The 20,333-nt window shown below is 36.3% G+C and overlaps 1 protein-coding gene across 1 annotated transcript in view; it reads left to right on the plus strand.

Annotated features, from left to right (window-relative positions):
* The window catches only part of UBR5 (ubiquitin protein ligase E3 component n-recognin 5), a 91,651-nt gene that overhangs the window by 32,571 nt on the left and 38,747 nt on the right, over positions 1–20,333 (plus strand). Inside the window, exons 8-16 of the mRNA XM_050892776.1 lie at positions 1,872–2,021; positions 4,008–4,219; positions 8,789–8,905; positions 8,985–9,095; positions 9,841–9,995; positions 11,978–12,095; positions 12,930–13,114; positions 13,913–14,022; positions 15,573–15,685. Of these exons, the coding sequence (XP_050748733.1) occupies positions 1,872–2,021; positions 4,008–4,219; positions 8,789–8,905; positions 8,985–9,095; positions 9,841–9,995; positions 11,978–12,095; positions 12,930–13,114; positions 13,913–14,022; positions 15,573–15,685 (1,271 nt within the window). The remainder of the gene's footprint in view (positions 1–1,871; positions 2,022–4,007; positions 4,220–8,788; positions 8,906–8,984; positions 9,096–9,840; positions 9,996–11,977; positions 12,096–12,929; positions 13,115–13,912; positions 14,023–15,572; positions 15,686–20,333) is intronic.

The raw sequence follows: 20,333 nt of genomic DNA on the forward strand, positions 1-20,333 counted from the left end.
ACTTCATGAACCACTGAGTCCCAAATGGTGTGCTTGTAGAAGCACAGACTACACTTGAGTGGATTACTTACTTAACGCAAAAAGCATTCGTGCAGGTCTTGCTTGCTTTGAAATCCACAGTGCTCACTAGTTGCAGTGCTGTTTTTTCTGGGGACAGCTGGTTGTAGTTGGTATGTGTTACATTTCTTGGAGATGAGAATTTAGAAATTTAAGGATGAATATTCTGGTGTGCAGGGATGTGAAAGTCTCTAATACTTTCAATATCCGTAAGTGGAACAGTTAAGTAAATTAATGCCAGCTGTAAGTGTGGACTGCTGGCTCCTTTTCAGTTTTTTGATACCTTCTCCTTTGTGTTCCTCCCCCCTTTCCCCACCCCCTTCACTCCAGACACTGAGAAAAAGACCCATAATAATCAGTTCCTACTGTTAGGAATACTTTTATTTAACTTCAGACCTTGATTTCTAGCCACTATTTTGTTTTATGCTTACGATGAGGCAGAGGCTGAGAACTGGATGTGTTGAAATTACATGTGCTCCTTCTGTGTTTCCTGAAGGGATTCTGTGTATAGCTTCATGTTAGTTTCATGAGTGGTTAAAGCAGATGAGGTTGTCCTGCTGCCAGAAGGAGCTATCCTGCCATTCCCTTGCATGGTGGTGAGGTTTGTGTGCCTGCATGGGTTAGCTGAAACCTAATTTGAGGAGTCTGATTTTTCGGTCAGATTTGCTTGAAAGTTTGGAAAGGGGCAGAACTGTCTCTTTCGGCAGCAGTAGGGTCCAGTCAGCTTTGCTGCATGTGGTGAGGCACCACCTTTGAGGGTCTGTTTGACTACCCAGTTAAGTCAGTCTGAAGATTGCTTCCCACCTTACTTCTGTACTCTATGAAGTACTGTTTCAAGCCAGACGAATGCACTAGTTGTAGATTTAGAAATCCACCTTGCCCCAAGGAGGTGACTGCCACAGGGATGAAGGAGGGAAGTAGGACTGTCCTTTCTGTAGCAGCAAGATGGTAGTCGGGTTTGGTTGTCTTGTCAGTCCACATTGCTGGACTTCAATAAATTACATGAATTTTCAGTAGCCTCTTTTGTGTGTGGATAGTACCTATAGTTTCGTAAACGGAAGGAAGTTGTTTTATACTTTAATGATGATCAGTACTTCAGAGAAACTCAAGTTTTCTAACATAGAAGCTAGGGCAGTCACAGTATTTAAGTTCATCTTTTTGGTTTTGGTTGGGTTTTTTTTTAACTGCATGGTATTAAAAAATGGTGCTTTTTCCAGACAACTGTTGTTGTTCTTATTGTAGCTACCATTTAAAGCTTTGTACTGAGAGCTGCAAGCTACTAGCCTGTGAATTAAACAAGAGTCATTCTCTGAAAGAAACCTTCCATGAAGGAACGTACAGTCTTTGACATCAAAGGCATGACTTCGTGAAGGCCAGCTTTCACCATCAATTCTGTCCTCCCTTAATTCTAGGTCGTCTTTGAAGTTCTGCGTTACATGCATGAGTGTGTGTGCACATGTATGTGTATGTATCTATCTTATCCTAGCGCTTTGTTCTTTCAAGTGACAGGCTAAAGTTTGAATTTCTGGGTTACAGAAAAATGTGTTTTGGGCAAGTCTTGTTTGGGAAATGTGGTTAGATAAGTGACAGAGCAGTTCTTGTAGGGAAACTGGTTTTGTTCACTGGTCTGCCAAGCTTGATTGTAAACGTTGGTTGCATAGGAGGCACATGAGTTTGCACTGGTGAATCTGAAGAGCAGAAATTCAATTAATAGATAGGATTTTTTTGTTTTGATATTTGTTTAGTTGATGGTCTCTCTAGCTGATGTTTTAAGTAGCTGATTATTCACTTAAGACCCTTGTCTCCTCTTATAGAGGATCTTATGTCTCTTCTGGATGCTGACATACATTCTGCTCACCCAAGTGTCATTATTGATGCTGATGCTATGTTTTCAGAAGATATTAGTTACTTTGGTTATCCATCCTTTCGGCGCTCATCACTTTCCAGGCTAGGCTCATCCAGAGGTAATTTTGCACCTTTTTTCTTTGTAATAAGTAGTTTGCTGTGGAAAAAGCTAGTGATAGTACACACTGGTGGTTTAGATTCTGATTTAATGTGAAAGTAGACTGTGATATGTTGTCAAATATAGAGTAGACAAATACTGTTACTCATTATCAAAATTATTAATGAATTCTGAATATTAGCAGGTAAGTTCTGCAAGAACCTTGATAGTCATGTATTTTAAATCTAATTGTTGATCACTGGTGTTGCAAGGTGTAATAAAATTTTTGCATGTTAAGTTTATTTTAAACTGTAGTGTAAGTACCTACTAATACATAGATTGCATTACAAATATTTAATTTGGCTCAAAAAGGAGTAACAATTGATGACATACAGCATTCTTAATCTTTTTTTTTTTTTTTTTTCCCCTTCCCTTCCCCTTTCTTTTGGGTTGCTCTTTGTTCACTGTTCTTCACATTTCCTTAATTGTTCCATGACAGAAGTTACCTTTATGGAATAAGGAACTTTAGATACTAAGGAGGGAGAAGAAATCTAAATTTTACTTTTTGGAAGCATTTTTATAGTTGGATAAGGAGAACTATTGGCAGCTGATAAAAAAAAAAAAAAAACCTCCTTGAGCAGTGTTAAGGCATTTTACTTTTTTTTTTTTTAAAAAAAGCATATTACACTTAAAAGATTTATAACAGACCATGCAGCAATTTCCTATCTTTTTGAAGCTGTTGCGCAAATGCCTAGAGTATTTCCAAACTGTTAATCCAACCTCTGCTGTGATTGTTTGTTTAGTACAGTTCTGTTGCCTTTCATGAACATGTTTTAGTATATTAATTGCTGAACACCTAAGTTCCTGTTACAAAATTATTAGTCAGGAGTCAGTGTGATGTTTGCTAGAAAATAAGTACAGTACTTTATGAAATATATCTGTAAGACAAGCTGTCATGTTTGGCTTATGAAAAAACTTTCCCATTTGTCTAATACAGCAAAAGACCCAAGACTTGACGTAATTTGTTGAAACTATGATATAATAATGTGGTCATCTCATACATGTAATTCCAGTTGATTTTTGTGAGCATAAGTGAAGTACTTAATAGGTTAAATGCATTATGTGCATGTACAAATATTCAGCATCTGACATAACGCCTTCTAAATTCCTCCTTTTTTTTCCTTTCCTAAGGTTATTCTATATAAGACGTTACCACGAATTTTATAATCCTTATTTTCCATGCATAGTTGACTCTTGGAAAGTTAGTTTGATTACCTGATTTAAAAAATTTATCTGCATGAGCGAACTGCAGAGTACTGGCTTTAGACAGTTTGTAGGCCAATTGGAGGGGAAGCATTTTGGTAAGGAACATTTTCCTACAAGGATCCTTTTTAAAACTTGTCTGACTCTTGAAAAGTTTTCATTTGATCTGCTCGAAACAGATTCACTTTGATTTCTTAAATCCAGTCCTATGGAATATTGCTTTAAACAAAAGGGGTTGGATTATCAAACATGTCTACAAGAGCTTTTTTTAATGCTTGCTTTCTTTAACCTTTTCAAATTACTGGTTTTTTTGGGAAAGTTGTTATGAAACTCTCTAATAAATACTCTTTTCTGGTTTGCATAAAGATATCTAACAGACTATACAGACTTAGTTTTTGTTGTTGTTACTACGTTGATAAAACAATACTACAAAACTGCATATTATACTATAAAACTTGAAATTGCAATGTTAAATGTATTTGGCCTCTTATGATGTAAGTGAAAATGCTTTAGCATTTTTTTATAGTGCACAAAACTGTAAGACTTCTTTATTTCTAGCTTATTTTTATGTTTAGTAATTCTAAAGTACATATGCTTGAAAGGGTTAATATATTGAATGTTGCATGTCAGGACTTTATTTTTAATCTATGTGAGTAGATTTAACTGCTGTTAGTTGCATCCTGAAGGGTCTTTACTAGAGAGTGGCTTACTTTTATCCCACTGGTGTGACCCAATTGCATACCAGTTCTCCTTCTTCCCTTAGAGAGAGACTCTGAGCTGTTGCGTGAACGTGAGTCCGTTTTACGTTTGCGTGAACGAAGGTGGCTTGATGGAGCCTCATTTGATAATGAAAGAGGCTCTACAAGTAAGGAAGGGGAACCAAACCTGGACAAGAAGAATACACCTGTTCAAAGTCCTGTTTCTTTAGGAGAAGACTTGCAGTGGTGGCCAGATAAGGTATTGAAATTTTCTTACTACTTTATTTGCATGCTGTGCAATAGATCTGTTTATTTTTTCCAAATAAATACTCTGTGTTTCCTTTTTAAATATCACATCTCAAATTATGTGAGATAATGAAATAAAGCATATTCTTTATCATGCACTTAGAAAAATTATAAATAACTAGTTATATCCTTATACCTGTGCTTCTGTTATTACTGTTTTAATTTTCTTCTCCTTGTGTTTTGAAGGCACTGCTGTAAATCATAAGGTTTGGGTTTTTTCTTCCTTTTTTTTACTTAGATGCTCAAAGCATTTAACAGGCAGTAGGAAACTCATGGAACAATTTAAACTATCCTTCATCAAGGAAACCTTTTTTTGATTAGCGTTATTATTCCCAAAGATACTTTCAGTTTGAGTGGATCGGGCTTTTAAGCAACAACGGTGAAAGTTGACATTTATTTGCAGTTGTGTTTTGAGTCGACCAATAACTTAAATGAGTATTGGCTGCTCCTTCAGAATCCCTTTGGCTTTGATTAGCTGGTTTTCTTTGTAACCCTAATTCCATTTTCAAGGCAAGAAGTAATTCCCACATGAGATACAAGAATAATAGGAACACCGGCTATATGTTGCTAACTGGGTATCTGTAGTCATTTTCTTTATGAATTACCTAGATGCTTGGGGAAATGACACTGAAAACCAACCCAAACCAACCAACCAAACCAAAAAACTTCCCAGGAATGGAAGTGATAATCTATGTTTATTAGACCAAATTTTATGGATTTAGGGTGTCTTTCTAGTGTTCCCATGTCTGTCTGTCTGCAGTATCTGTGAGGGTGCTATTTTGATATGTCATGCTTTCTTTTTCTATGTCTCTGTTTTTTCCTTTCGGACTAAATATAGATAGCTTGAAGAGAGAGGTGAATTAGAGGCTTATTTCTGCTTACAGCAGCTTACCTTTAGCTGCTATCATCTTCATTTGGGCGTTCAAACTGAGAAATGAAGATACCGAAAAAGAATGTTTGTCTAATAGGTGCTCTCCCAACCAGACCTTTTATGTCTGAATTGTGATTTTATTTTTTTTAGCCAGTAACGTTGAACTTCTGTGTCAGTGAAAACTGGCAGCTTTTGCCCCCCTTACTATGTCATAACGGTAGAATGAGAGTCATGTAGCTTGAGTAGAGAGAGATTTCAGGGGTTTTAGCATCAAAGAATAAATGTAGTTTAGATTTGGAATACTAACTTATCTTTTTTATTTCCACTGCTGTGTTTTGGTAACATTATTATGGCCGTTATTACTGTTGTGTTTTTTCTTTTGTTCTGTTTTTTTAATACTTCAGGAATGTTTTTCCTGTTAACTCCATTCTTCTCTGTGGCCCTGCAACTTAGTTACTAAATTAGTGTTGTGGTTTCTCCCCCCCGCCCCCGATGGAGTTTTTTGTTATTTGCAAACTCAGCAGATCCTGCCCTAGGACAATTATTGCAGTCTTTTATTGGGCATCTTTTATGGAACTAACTTGCTGTGATATCTAATTGCATGCTTGTTCAATTTAAATATACTGAACTTCTTCCAAGATACCTGTTTGCATATGCACTCATATAAACCCTAGCTTCCAGTTAAATGAAGATGTCTTACTGGAAAGGCCTTTCTTCTTTATCAAAAAGTAGTGTCATCCTGTCCTTCAGCTGAACATTCATAAGAAATTGTTCTGCATCTTTCTTGCTATAGCCCCACTCTGAAGTTTTGTTGGTGGTATTTTCCAGCAGAAATTCTTCAAGGTGAATCCTGAGGGAGGTGATTTAGCTGAGAGGCCAGTTCAGATGTTTATTCCCTTTTGAAAATTGGCAAGGAGATCTTGAAATGTTAATGGAAAAGACAGTAAGCTAGGGGAGAGATTAAAGTGCGTGAAGAATCGCTACAAAATAACCAATCTTGTTTGCAAATATTTTTCCTTCATTTTTCATTATTTTGACGTTTAGCATTTGAGACAGAACTTTAGTAGTCCATGATGAGGATGGTTAACTTGCATTTATGGGAGGTAAAGTACCAGCCTGAGAGGAATGGATGAAACTTTTGGAAAGCTGGTAGTGTTCCCAAATGTATCAGTTTCACCTGCAATCTGAGATTAATGATGTTGAGACATGTTGCGTAGGTACTGAGTTTTCTCCACCAAGTAAGTGAAATCAACTGCTCAAGAATTCAAGTCAATGAATGAATTCTTCTGATAGTTCAAATCTTGTTGGACTGTAGTACTGTTAGCCTACACTGCCACGTATTAACATTGTGCCATGCATATCAGAGCTACTCTATTGTATGGCAAGTATGGCTGATTTTGTTTCTGCTAGACTGTAGTTAGGTGCAAGCTGAGCCTTTAGTTTGTTCAAGTAGGTATATTCTGTTTAGCTATTGAGATACTAAGATTTTGTCAGCAATCTGCATCATCTTGAAGCATGTAATTTCTCTGGTCTGAAGTCAGAATTTATAGTTGAACGCATAAGGCTCTGGGTACAGAACCAGAGCTGTCATGTCGTTTGTGCATCTTTGTGCAGTCTTTTGAAAGGCCTCATGAAGGTGTATGTAGCATTGGTCCTGTAGCATTTAGATCACAAGTGCTAATATTTTGGTGGAAGGGAGAGAAAAATTTTGAATGTCAGGTCTCTCTAGTGTTGAGCTTGAGGTATAAAACGGTTTGTTTATAAAAAGTTGTAAAACATATTAGCAAGATTAGAAGTCATAATGATACTGTCTTGGAGCAGAAATTAATTGCTTTCCATACTTAACTTTGAGACGTTAGGCCAGATAACTTCTGAAGATTCATTTATGCTGATGAAGTACAGATGCAGCTCATTAGACTACTGTAGGTTCTGATGGCAGTTCTTTCTCAGAATATACAATATTTATATGATGGCAAGTATTAATCATGACACAGATTAGCATTCGTGCTGCTTCTGTACTGTGTTGGTAGATGCCCTCCAGAACAGAATAATTCACTTATGATTTAACTAATTCTAGATCCTGTTATCAGGGTATAAAAGAGAATTGCTTCTGTCCTTTCCTGCTGCCTTCTTTCTCTTCTTGCCCAAAATACTGGTAAACATTTTGAGCTATTGGTAAGAGATGTACTGAATCCCGTGTTGTTCAAGGACACACTCACACCTTTTGAAATGTGCACTTCTGGGCATGAAAATAGTAAAAAAATAGTGTGAATCCAGATTTATGAAACTAAAAATGTTTCCACTTGTAAACTTCTGTAGCTGAAAGAAAAGTCCCTTAATTTAGGGGACAGATAAATGTAGTGGATGGTGTTTTTTTTTTAATGGTCTGACAAAGAGTTCAGTTTCCCATCAGATGGTTGAATTGCTTAAATGTGGTATATTGTAATCAAAGAGAGGCAGCTAAAGGTATTGATCTGGGAGATTACTACAGAGAAGACTAGTTATCATGTACTTGTCTTTCAGATTTGTAGCTGCAGAAGACAGCATTTGATTTTATACTAGTTTAAGGTTTTTTTTTCCTTTTTTAGAAGCTGTATTCTCTTTTGTTGTATTCTGGAACTTTTAGTTGTTACCAGTAAAGAAGTTTAGAAAGAGCGTGGTTGTCCTATAGCTGCAGTTGCTGAGGAGCAGCGAATGGACAGGCCTTACAAATGTTTCTCAGTAAACAGAAGCAAATGTTTTGTGAAATCACTCAAATTCACAGGTCTGTAGTTTGAGATTGGTTTCAATGCCAGGGGGAACAGGAACTTCGAAAAAAGTGACATTGTAACTGCTGTGTAGCTGCTGCACCATTGGTATACAACCAAATCTAAGAGGGGGGAAAACAGGCCTGTGAGAGCTGGCTAAGGTACATGATGAAGCAATTGAGCAAAGTGGTACTATATAAGTAGTAGAAAGATGCCATATGAGTTTTAGTAAAACGTTAAAAAGGAGAAAAGGGCGGGTGGTGAATAACCCATAATTAGAAGCTTTTTCAGCATATCAGGTCATAACGATGCATTAATGTAGCATGCTGATTTATTTTTTTTAAACTTGATCTTGTTTGCAGTTATTTACCTTCAGAAGTGAAAGATAAGAATTGTTTAGTTGATGAGGCAGTGAATTAGATAATTGATTTCTCGGGTAGTTGGAAGATACCTTCATGAGTATACTTAGGAATGGAATAATGGAATTATGTTGCTTTTTTGTTCATTTCAAAAAGCCAGAATTTTAGAGGGAAACTTTTTTTTAAATGTCACAAGTTAAGAGAGGTTCCCATCTTTATGAGCAGTGTTGTGTTCTTAAAGTATTGTGGAAGCTCTTAATAAACTGTCCAAGTTAATTGCTATGTATATGTTATTGCTAAACTTCAGGAAAATAATATCTGTTTCTTTCTTCCCCCACTCTGTCAGAAGCAATAATGCTTTTTTGTGTGTGTTTGAGGGCATGCTGAGCTTGAGACAAGCTGGATATATCTTTATTTTCAAGTTCAACATCCATGGGAACTCTTAAAAAAAGTTAACAGTTACAAGTTCATTTTTTTTGTATTTCTGTATTTTTATATGTATTTATAATATTCCTGTCTTAGACTTCCTATTTCTGTATTTGTAGGATGGAACAAAGTTTATTTCTATTGGAGCTCTGTATTCTGAGCTCGTGGCTGTTAGCAGTAAAGGAGAACTCTATCAATGGAAGTGGAGTGAATCAGAGCCTTACAGAAATGCACAGGTACCGTACATCTTTAAATGCTTACCTTCAGAATGACTTACATGCTTTGAATATCTAAAATATTTTTTTGTTTCCAAAGAATCCTTCACTGCATCATCCACGAGCCATGTTCTTGGGATTAACCAATGAAAAGATAGTGCTCCTTTCTGCAAATAGTATTAGAGCAACTGTTGCTACTGAAAATAACAAGGTATGAGATGTGTGCTGGTTGCTGAATTTGACAAAGGTGTTTTTTTCAGTTACTTGCAGTATGTTACAGAGAAGTTGATTCTTCAGCTGCATCAGTAGTAGAAAGTACTTAATTCGTTCATTCATTCTACTTCTTTTCCTCTATACAGATGTAAAAACGAAATAGAAACCCAACTGATGTTTTGTAAAAATGCAAAAAGGTAGAAAAAAAAAATCTGGCAGTGAAAAGATACCTGTTTTACCTGACTGTCTGAAATACTTGACTCTTTGCTGTTACAGTAGAAACTGTCACTGGTTTAAGAATAGAGAAGCTTGTTAATGTTCTGTATGTATTTTCTAGAAAAACTAAGGGCATTGAAGCTTTCAGTGCTGTAAAGTAAGTTATCTAAATATGCTTTTCTGCCCAGTTAAGAGTGAACTTGAAACTGATTTGTTAAAGTATATGCACTTGTTGAAGTATTTTTATGACACCTCTCTGTATTTTTTTTTACCTTTTTTGTTTTTGTTAGGGACTGGAAATAGAGGAAAAAAAAAATCCTGACAATTTCTTTTCTGGGGAAAGAAAAGTTAGTAGGGGATAATATCCCAAAGGGAATCATTGGGGTTTTTTTTGTTCTGTGTTGTTGGTTTTTTGTTTGTTTTTTTTTTTTCCTTTCAAAACCAGTAAATATTACATTAAAGGCGCAACTTTTCTTTTCCTTTTTTTCCCCCTACCTTCTCTGTTCTTGTCTTCCCTTTTCCCTTAGGTTGCTACCTGGGTAGATGAAACTTTAAGCTCCGTAGCTTCTAAATTAGAACACACTGCACAGACATACTCGGAGCTTCAGGGAGAACGGATTGTTTCTTTACATTGTTGTGCTCTTTATACATGTGCTCAACTAGAGAACAACTTGTATTGGTGGTAAGTAAATACAGTGTTTATGTACAACAGTGTAGATCCACTGGATGTCTTCATGTCCTTGGCTCTGAGAAGCATCGCAAAACTACTGAACCACAGTTGTTCTGAGTTCTGTAACTCTGCACTTGAGCTTAGGTTCCCTTTTTAAAGTATATTTATTCTCTTCTTTAATGCCTAAAGCTTTTGGATCCAATTATAACATCTTTAAGAGAATAAGGTTATTCTTTTAGGACATGTGTATAAATGCTTTAGCATTCAGATCAGTACTACAAAGTATAAGAGAATAACCTTCTTTATGCTTTTCAGGCCTTTTTCAGATTATAAGTATGGAACAAACTTACCCACGTGTGAGGTCCACATTCCTCTGTCAGGCTCTGTTAGAAAAGTTGGTCTGTCAGTTTGTGGTCCAAATCTTAAAGAAGGGAGAAATAACATCAGATGCTCCCTCTGGAGCTTGTTGTTAAAATATAACACTTTTAAACATTGTAAAATATGAAATGTTAGTTAAAATATTTTAACTAACAATTTGGTAATTAAGAAGCCTATGTTTAAAAAAAAAAAACACAAAAAACCCCAAAAAAACCCCAAACCCTCAAAAATAACACTCCCAAGACAGCTCTGAAATGAATTTCTAATTTGAGTGAATTAATTGAATATTACTAATGCATTGTCAGTATGCATTATTTTTGTCAGTGTGTCAGGAGTTGTTGGATTACATATCATGCCCAAAGCTCAAGTAGCTTTTAGGCATGGATGAGTTAAATACTTGATGATGAGTTGGAAATCAGAGCATTGAAAATTGATTCTATGAAACAGCTTTCTCGTTAAATTCTAATAACTCTCTGGAAAACATTTCAGTAGAATTGTAGCTAGGCTTGTAAACTTAAACACAGACATATTTTATTCTAACTTCTAGTCCCAAATCTCAAAATTACAGCTCTCTGGTTCTTGGCCCTTTTGTTATGTCACGGCTGACATACCTCACTTAATTACCCTTAGTATAGAAACTAATAAGCCATAACATTGGAGATACCTGGCTAGTCGAACCTGCCATCTTTACTGCCTTTAGAATAAGTGGTGCAATATATAAAAAGACTTATTAGCATTTATATGTAATCTTTGAAAGCTGTTAACCAACATGTCCTTTCTGGGAAGGGTTAAATGTCAGCAGTGGTGATTTTATGTTAATCAGATTGATGTAGACAGAAGCTTCTGTTACTATTGATATCCTTAGTTACAATGGTCCGTAGTACACTAGACAGGATTTCAGTTTCCAGTGTTGCACTGATGCTTTTCATGTTTTACTTAACAAGAAGGAGGTTTTCAAATAAAAGCATCTAACTCTATAACCCACTGACTAAAACATGAAGTATCAAAATAATAAGCACGCTTAACTGTGTAGGTAGGCGTTATTTTCAGCTAAACTGAGTGGATCCAATTACAAAAGAAGTGTCCTTTTTTCCCCTCTTGCAGCTTAAGTCTGTTATAAGAGTCCTAGACTCCTTCAGCCATGTCCCCAGAGAAGAAGTGAGGCTTTTAGAATTTAAAAACAAAAAAGCTTATCCTGTTCCCCAATGACTGCAAATTCTGGAAATTACCACTAGTCATGGGAAAGATATCCTCAAGTTCAGAGGGGACAACCCGCAACTTGAAAGCTGTGACTGGAGCGTACCATCTGCGACAGAGGTCTTGCATCATTTTGGACTAGAAGGAAAGCCATTTGGCAGTGACATGTCTTATGTGCTCTCCCTCTTCCTCCTCCTCCTAATAAATTGAGATGAAGGCCAGTGGAGATGAATTTGGAAAGTAGGGGTGAATATAGAAAAAGATGTCATTTCTACAGTGCTTTGAGATTTTGGAGAAGGTGGCACAGAGACTTGTATGTTTAATCATGACTACATTAAGCAGAAGGAATAAACTGTTCAAAGTTATAAACAAAGCATTTCTTTCATAGCCTTTTTTAAATAATATGCGTTTTTCCACAGGGGTGTAGTTCCTTTCAGCCAAAGGAAGAAAATGCTGGAAAAGGCCAGAGCAAAAAATAAAAAGCCGAAGTCTAGTGCTGGTATCTCCTCTATGCCAAACATAACTGTTGGAACCCAGGCAAGTGCAAGTGTCACAAGTGGCATTTTTACAGTGCTATATGATGAGCTTACAGCCTGCTCTTAAAAAAAACCCAAAACAAATTAGGTTCTGTTCTTGTTACGCACAAAAGTTGTATCAATATTATGGGATTAAAGTAGTATGTTTTAATTATATGACTGTAAACTGATGTGCCCTGTTAGTGTTGTTATTGATTTACAAGTATGATTATTGCTGCAAACATGGAGGAACAAGCTGTACTCGTACAAAGTACTTCTCTTTTAACTTACCTACTGATTCTGTATTTTGAGAGAAAGTAAGTATAGAAGTATGAATCTCAGTAGAGCACATAGCTTTGTAAATGATTTGGCATTTACGTGCCTGCAGTATTAGAGTCTGGGTTTGATTTATTTATGCACTGGGACAGGCCTTTGGTTTGAAGCCTTTACCAAAAAGGTTAATAACTGATACAGAGGTGTAGGATTCTTTTTGTGATTAGTATTAGAACTAGTATGAGACAAAGCAGCTCCTTCCCAGGGAGCACAATCTATTCTAATCAACTCTGGGATGAGTCTTTGTTATTGGATGAATTGTTTCTTTTGTGGTTCAGCATCTAAATACTAGATATTAAACAGTTGCACTGCTAAAGCTGTTGCTTTCAGCTGTGAATTGCACAACAGCCTCTTTTTTCCTGGCAAAGTGCATAGTACATCATGCTGACTTTCCTCTTCATCTAGTTCCATAAGTTTTTCTTATTTTTTGACTACTACATATGTCACCAAGAAAATGCATGCATATATGATTTCCCTCAGTATAATCCATTGTTCTCATAGAAATAAATATTTCTGTCTGTAGGTGTGTTTAAGAAATAACCCCCTCTATCATGCTGGAGCAGTTGCTTTTTCAATCAGTGCTGGAATTCCTAAAGTGGGTGTGTTAATGGAATCTGTTTGGAACATGAATGACAGCTGTCGATTTCAGCTTCGGTCACCTGAGAGCTTGAAAAACATGGAGAAAGCTAGCAAAACTACCGAGGCAAAGTAAGTGTTGAGAACACACATGCATACACACAGAACATTTATTTGATATTCTCTTGCATTGGTGATTGATTAAAAATTGAAAAGAAGGAAGGTCAGGTTTCTATCAGTTTGAACTTTTTGCCTTCTTTATAAAATTCTAGCTTTCTTGTAAACTCTGGTAAATGTGTAGAAATGCTCACTGCGGGAAAGGCGTCTCATTTGTGTGAAACCACTATGGAAATGTGAAATGCAGAAGGAATATTAAATGAAGACTTTCCTGCAGTGTTTCATAAAGTTCCCAAGATTTTGTATTTGAATAACTGAAAGTGATTTTGTTATGGAACTAACTGTTTTCAGGCCCTTCTTCATGGCATTGAGAGGCCTGTTTCAGCCCCTCTGTAGTTTGGGAAAAAATCATTGGGCTGACAATTTGCCATTTAAATATTTCTTAAAACAGATTTAAACTGTTTCAAGAAAAGCTTGAAAAAGTTCAGCAGTTATAGAGTTTCAGGTTACTGTATAAAGCTAATAATTCTTCCTGTCTTCAAATGAAGCGTATCTGAGGATGTTTATTTTCTGTAATACTGTACCTATGCTCGGTTAATGTTATAAAGCTAATCCCTGATTAAGCAGCATAGCACCATTCCCAACATCGGATGTATAGGCTTGTCAGTTAGGATGGTTGTTCGCAAGTATGGAGTTATTTCGGTAAAGTATTATTAAAGGAACGTGGCTGGGACGCACTGACACTTTGTCCATTGTCACGGAAAAGATTTCACCTTTTTCTTTCTTCATTCAAAGTAACACCTTTTATTCTAGACCTGAAAGCAAACAGGAACCAGTGAAAACTGAGATGGGTCCTCCGCCATCCCCAGCTTCTACTTGTAGTGATGCATCTTCAATAGCAAGCAGTGCATCAATGCCATATAGTAAGTAACGCGTACCTCATAGTAACGTAAAATATTTATGTAGATAAGAAGTTTTCATAAAAGGCAGTTCTACAAAGATTCTGTACTAATTTCAGAATCCTTTTCGGTCTTTCAGTCTGAACTGCAATATATGTAAAGGCTTTTGTAATAGTAGTCAGTGAATTGTCAGTGTTGAATTTAAATGTATTGGTATAAGCAGTAACTACTTGATGTAAGGTGTATCTAAGCAAGCATAACAGTTCTCAGAATCAAAAGTATCTTTCAGGAAGTGATCAAGAGGAAGTCTGAAGATAAAGTTGTTTATGTTTAATTACAATGTGATAGTGAGTTTCTTTACAGCCCAGAAGTTGAACTTTTTTTTGAAAATTCCTTTTAAGTTAAGCTGTTCTTGCACAGCTTGCCTTGCAGGTGAACTTCAGTGCATAAAGCAATAGTTCGTCATCTATTACATAAAATGTCTAAAACTAGACATTCTTTACTTACATACAAAAACAGCAAGAGAAGTTTTCTAGTACAAGTTGTACTTAAAAACCTAAAAGGCTGCATTAGAACTCATGTAACTGACCTCTTAAGCATTTTTTCTCCATTTAAACCCATACTTCTATAAAGGGTTAATTACAATGCCATCATTTGAAGAAATCTCTCTGCTCCTGTTTCTTCTAATTGTTCACATACTGCAGTTTTAAGAAGCGTTCACCTAGAGAATCAAATGGCCTCAGTGACTGAGAATTTCCTATGCTCAGATCTGCAGTACTAATTAATTTTACTAGTAGAGTCTTTTGCTACTGATTTTTTTCTCTTTTGCAGTTCTTGCAACTGTAATTTTTTACTGGCTATAACTTTGCTTGGGATTTTGAACTAGTGTTTGAAGTTAACTTCACAGTTAGCTTAGAAGTTCTCTGCTTCTTACTTTAAATATGGTGATAATATTAATTATACTGTATACTCAATTCAGGAGATTAAAGGTTCTTGTCAGTGTTAATTTAGCCATGTTACATATTTAAATTTGATCCTAAGCGTACTACAGTTCCTGTTCAGATAATGTCTTTGCAGCAAATCTAACTGTATTGCAATTGCTATTAGCCCAAATAGCTATTTTCTGCCTAACTTGCTACTCTTCTAGATGTTTACCAAAAAATCCATACTTACTGGACAAGCAGACTTTTTGTAAGGGTTATAGAAAGCACTCTAGCAGGGCTGAATGAAGGGTCTTACGTCAGCCTTTTTACTTACAGCATGAATATCTGAGCCCTGCCAAAACAATTTCTTGTATTCTAATTATTTTACTTAAATGTCCTTAAAAATTGCTTTGTTTATCAGATAGGCTTTATTAGTGATAATTTCGTAGAAAAACATGAAAGCAGCATGGTACACTGTTAGGTAGCTCTGACTTTTAAAGTCAGATTCTTGTTAACCTCTTGTTAATTTCTAGATTTGACCATTGGTAATATTTTAGGGGGAAAAGGTTTGGTGTTTACTGAACATAGCATTTTGATGCTTTGTTTAAATATTTCAAGTCGGTTTTTTTGGTAATAACTTTTTTGTCTCAGAGCGACGACGATCTACTCCTGCCCCAAAAGAGGAGGAGAAAGTCAATGAAGAGCAGTGGTCTCTGAGGGAAGTTGTGTTTGTGGAAGACGTTAAGAATGTTCCTGTTGGCAAGGTTTGTCTAAAATACACTGTCCCACCATCTTTGGGGAGGGAGAAAAAAAAAGTTTTTCCTTTTATATAAGCTAACTGTTAAAAGAATCATAGTTTTGGGGATGCTTGAGAATGTTTCTGAGTAGTATGACTTTTGTTGCATTTTTATTTGTCCATAACACAATGATAGTAATAGACTGCGTTGTGAATAAAACGTGGTGAATCTTAAAAAATAACATTCTGGTACTTCAAGTTGAACCACAGTATTAAGAAAAGCAGATGTGGTTTTATCCAAAAGATTATTTTTGGTGATTTGAGCAATAGCTCCCACATGTCCAGTGAGATTGTGAAGACTTACAGGTGTTGTGACTGACTTTTACATGCACATCAGCTGAACGTTTGGGTGAATCTCATGTTCTGGCAACCAAAGAACAGAAATGTTTTGGTTAGAAATTATGTGCTTCATTAATATGACTATAAAGTTACATGATTTATTGCTTCATAAAATCTGTTTGTTTGGTCCTTGTAATTTTTTCATTTTCTCTCTAGTAGACCTTTGCTCCGACTAAGAGTGCTGTAGAGGAAAATACTCTATTTCTCCTTTGGCATTGTTCTGCGATGTTAGGAGGGATTAGATCATCTAGATAGTTCTCTGCTATGTTTTTAAAAAATAAGAGCAGCAGGAACGCCAACATAGGTTTTCCACAAAATGAAAAGGTTGAATTGCTTTCTACTTGATTCATAGAAGATTAAAAAAAAAAAAAAAGTTACCAGAAGAGGAAATAACTGTCCAGCAGAAGGCAGTTGGATTTAGTCAGAGTTATTTTACTTGCATCCCTGATGGGTTTACTCGTGCAGGAGTGGAAGATTTGCCTTGAGCAGTATCTTTGAAAGGAGGAGGCCCACAATGAATTTTCATTATCAAGTTTAGGTCATTTCTGCAAAAGGGAGTATGGAGCAACTTAATTCATTGAAACACTTCAGTTTCTCTAAATGAGGTTTTTGGGATCTAGTTGAAGTCGCCGAAACCATTGTTTGCCTCTCGTACCAGCTTTGGGAAAGCCCCTCTTGTTCTTGTCTGTCCTTCCTGTTTTAGATCCTGAGATTTTCAGGACAGAGACTGTTTTACTATTTCTGTATACAGTTGTAAAGGTGTCTGTCTTTGTGTATTGTGTCAAGAAGAACTACTATAATAAATATAGAAGAGCTTGAGTTTTTATATGTTGATATTTTCACTGAAGTGCTAAAACCAGTAAGTGGGCTGTCTTCTGAATAGTTATTGGTGCTGAGTCTATTCTATATCAGTCATTTATGGCAAAGATGCTTTTTTTCCTTCATAAAGCATGCTGCCCTTTTCCAGTGATGTATATTGTCATTTGCTTTTTTCCTTTTAGAGTTTTGTAACACTTTATCTTTAGAGTTTAGATAGAATCTGGCAGACAAAACTATAAAAATTTTTTGCCTGATGGTGTCCAGGTTAAAGACAGAAATACAGTTTATGCCCTGTTATATGTTCTGTTTGTAATTTGGATCAGTTGTGCGATTGTATGAAAAAGCCTGGAGGCACCTCAGTCTGCAGAAGGGTTACTCTTTGCAGTGTTCTCCTACAGGCTCCAGATGTTGTATGTAGCTAATGTTGTTCATTGTGGAACAGTAACATTTGTAATTTAGCTTGTTGTGAGCTGAATTAAGCACAAAGAGGATTTGAATTCTGAACAATCTGACTGTTCTGTGCATAAATAATTTTTGAATGTGTACAGAGGTTCAGACTGCAGAAACATAATCATACGGGTTTGGGCTCTTAAGACTTCATGGGTTAAGAAGTCCTACCCTTTTAGAGTCCAGCCAGATATACCTTCATCTGGTCTTCCATTGTCATTTGTTTACTGAATGACATTCTAAAATGTCACATCTTTGATCTATTGGTATGGATGGCCTCAGTGGCTTAAGTATCCTGCATGAGAATATACTATTCCTATGTAACCTGGGAATTTGTTACCTTTGGTGTTTCAGAAAATTGGAAAGGCTTTGAAGCACTGTTTTGAGTTTTAAGTACTTGATGTTACAAAGCATGGTGTCAATAGAGCAACACTTAGCTTCTCTCAAAGTGCTGTCATCGAGTAAAATCCATAGTCATGGAGCACGTGAATATTGGGACATCTTTGAGAAATATGCACTGGTAATTTGGCGGATGTTTTTTGAGCACAACGTGAAGTCAATTGCACTAAACTAATTGATCTGTGAGGCCAAAAATCTTGCCTTATGTAATGATTCAGATCTGAAGTAGTAAGAGGAACAAAAACCTGATTTCTGTCCTTTTACCTGCAAAAACATCTGAAATTTTGAACATTTATGTTCTTTAGAATAAAGTAAATAAAGTGTGATAGCCGTGAGCTTCTGTCAAAATATTTGCTACCTTTTAAAAGTATTTAGATAATTCTTTGTTTTACACAAAAAAGAATTGTTCATTTAGGCTTCGGAAGGTGGAATGTAGAGATAGGAAAGGGGTTCAGATTTACTGATGCTCAGCCTGTGTTCCTGAAATAATTTTGTTTCTGGAAAATTTGTGTTCCTGTACTTTTGGATGTACACCACAACTTCATGATGTCTCCAAAAAGTGCTTGGTTAAAATCCTTCTGAGACCGCTGTTGTGTTCTGTTTGTAGAACGGTGGGCAGGTAGATGGTGTCAAGTTCTAACATGCCTGTTTCTCTCTGGGCTCCTACTGATCTTGGTATAGTAACAGCCCTCCCCTGAGTGCTAAGATCTAAGATGGCTGCTTGTGATTTTTCTGATGTCAGTAGATTGTACAACCAGCATTTTACACGCTGCTTCGTAAATGTGGATTGCATATGGTGCCAAAGCAACAAATGACCAGAGAGTGTGGCGACAGTGCAAAAGTTCTTACGTTGGGGTAGTCTTGAAAGAAATGAAGAAAGCAGAAGTCTACTAGATATACTCTTGGATTTAGTCATCTTTCTCCTTGGAATACATTATCTTCCAGTCTCATTTCAATTTAAACCCTTCATGGGCTTGGAGCAAAACTAAGCCTTTATTCCTCCGAGTCCGTCGTTAGATGGAGGAGGCAATGATTATAAGACTATCCACCTAATGGAAGACTGTTGGAATGAAAAAGCCTGGCACTTGTCTCTTCTGTTGTCTGCATTGATGAGAAATCTGATGGGGTCTTCTTTCAGTGTAGTTTAGAAAAGGTATGGGCTGAAATAAGCCTTTGTTACTGCTCACTAGTATCAGAGGAATAGAAGCTGTTCTTGTCCATCCCATGCACTTTGGGTATTCTCCTTACCCACATTAGCTTCTGGATCTCCTCTTCTGGAACGGCTTAAATGGTATCTGGAACCACTGTTAGAACAAAAGGGTAGGGAACCTTGGTTGGAGCTGCTTTTTTCTTCTTTGACAGCTGCGGTTCATTTTGGTCTGAGGCTTTCCATTGGCAGTGTCCAAGGCCTCCCCAAACTGCTTCTGTTCATAAAAGTTATCCTCAATCAGGTGAGATTTCTGTGTATTACCAGTTTTTCAGTTCGTATGCCCAGAAAGTTTATCGAGTCCTAGGGATTTTGTGAAACACAAATTTGGATTGAGTAGTTTGTTCTTTAACTTGTACTTTGTATTGTATTATTTCAGTCAGTCACTTGAACTTTTTATTTTTTGTTTAATTTCTGTCTGAGACTGGAAGGCTTCAATGAGAAGGAGAAGTTGAAAGAGCTCAGGCTGGATATAGTCCCAGAATAGCTACCTAATCCTATTAGGAATCTGTTTTTAATCCTTCGAAGTTGAATATTTTAAAAATTGTGTCAGTATTTCTTTGGAAGTGCTCATTCTACTTTGAGAGTAGAGGTAGAAGCCTCTTCTGTGATGTTAAAATTTCTTCCATTCCAACAAGGAGATTAGATAAGAAATAAAAAATATATTTTCCCTGGTCTGCTGCTGCTGTGTCTTGAGAGGGAATATGGTGATTCTGGAGAGGGAAAGATTCTACAGATCACCAGTGGATCCAAACAGGTTTGCTTCTGAAAGGCTCAAGTGCTGGTAGTCAATTTTGTTATTTTTAGAGGCTACTCAGCCTATCATTAATGTGATTTTAAATGAACAACCATAAGAGGGAACAGAGGAGGAGGAGTGGGGCTCAGGACCTGCCTCCACTTCCTTTTGAGGAAGGGACTTCAGTTGAATGTTTTCTGCCAATCAGTGTGCTTTGGCGTTGTGGTTTAAAGGAGTGTGGCAATGGGTTGATAACAAGGGTAAAGGAGATAACAAGTATGTCCATCTTTCAGTTTATCAATTCATTATTTTTCTTCCATTAACAAGAAAGATCAGATCTCATTATCCTGTGGTTGAAAATGCTCTAAAATGTTATTTTGCTTTTGGAAAAAAAAATCTTTAAACTTCCATTTTGTTGCTTGCTTTTTTCATTCGTTTGATTTGGTTCTTTTAATTTAGTCCTACTAAGACAAACATTGTATATGTAGTTCTGTAAAATGCTTGTTTCTAATTGATGAAACTTTTGCATTAGCAATATGAACAGTGTAAGTACATTAGTTCTGTAAGTTAAAGTGCCTAAATCCTCTAAGCTCTTGCATTTTATTTTTGTTAATGTGTTTTTCAATGAATTCAGACTTATATAATTTCAATTAAAGAATGTTGATGTTG

This window comes from Gymnogyps californianus, chromosome 2, assembly GCF_018139145.2.
Source record: "Gymnogyps californianus isolate 813 chromosome 2, ASM1813914v2, whole genome shotgun sequence".
In the NCBI taxonomy this organism is placed as follows: Eukaryota; Metazoa; Chordata; class Aves; order Accipitriformes; family Cathartidae; genus Gymnogyps; species Gymnogyps californianus.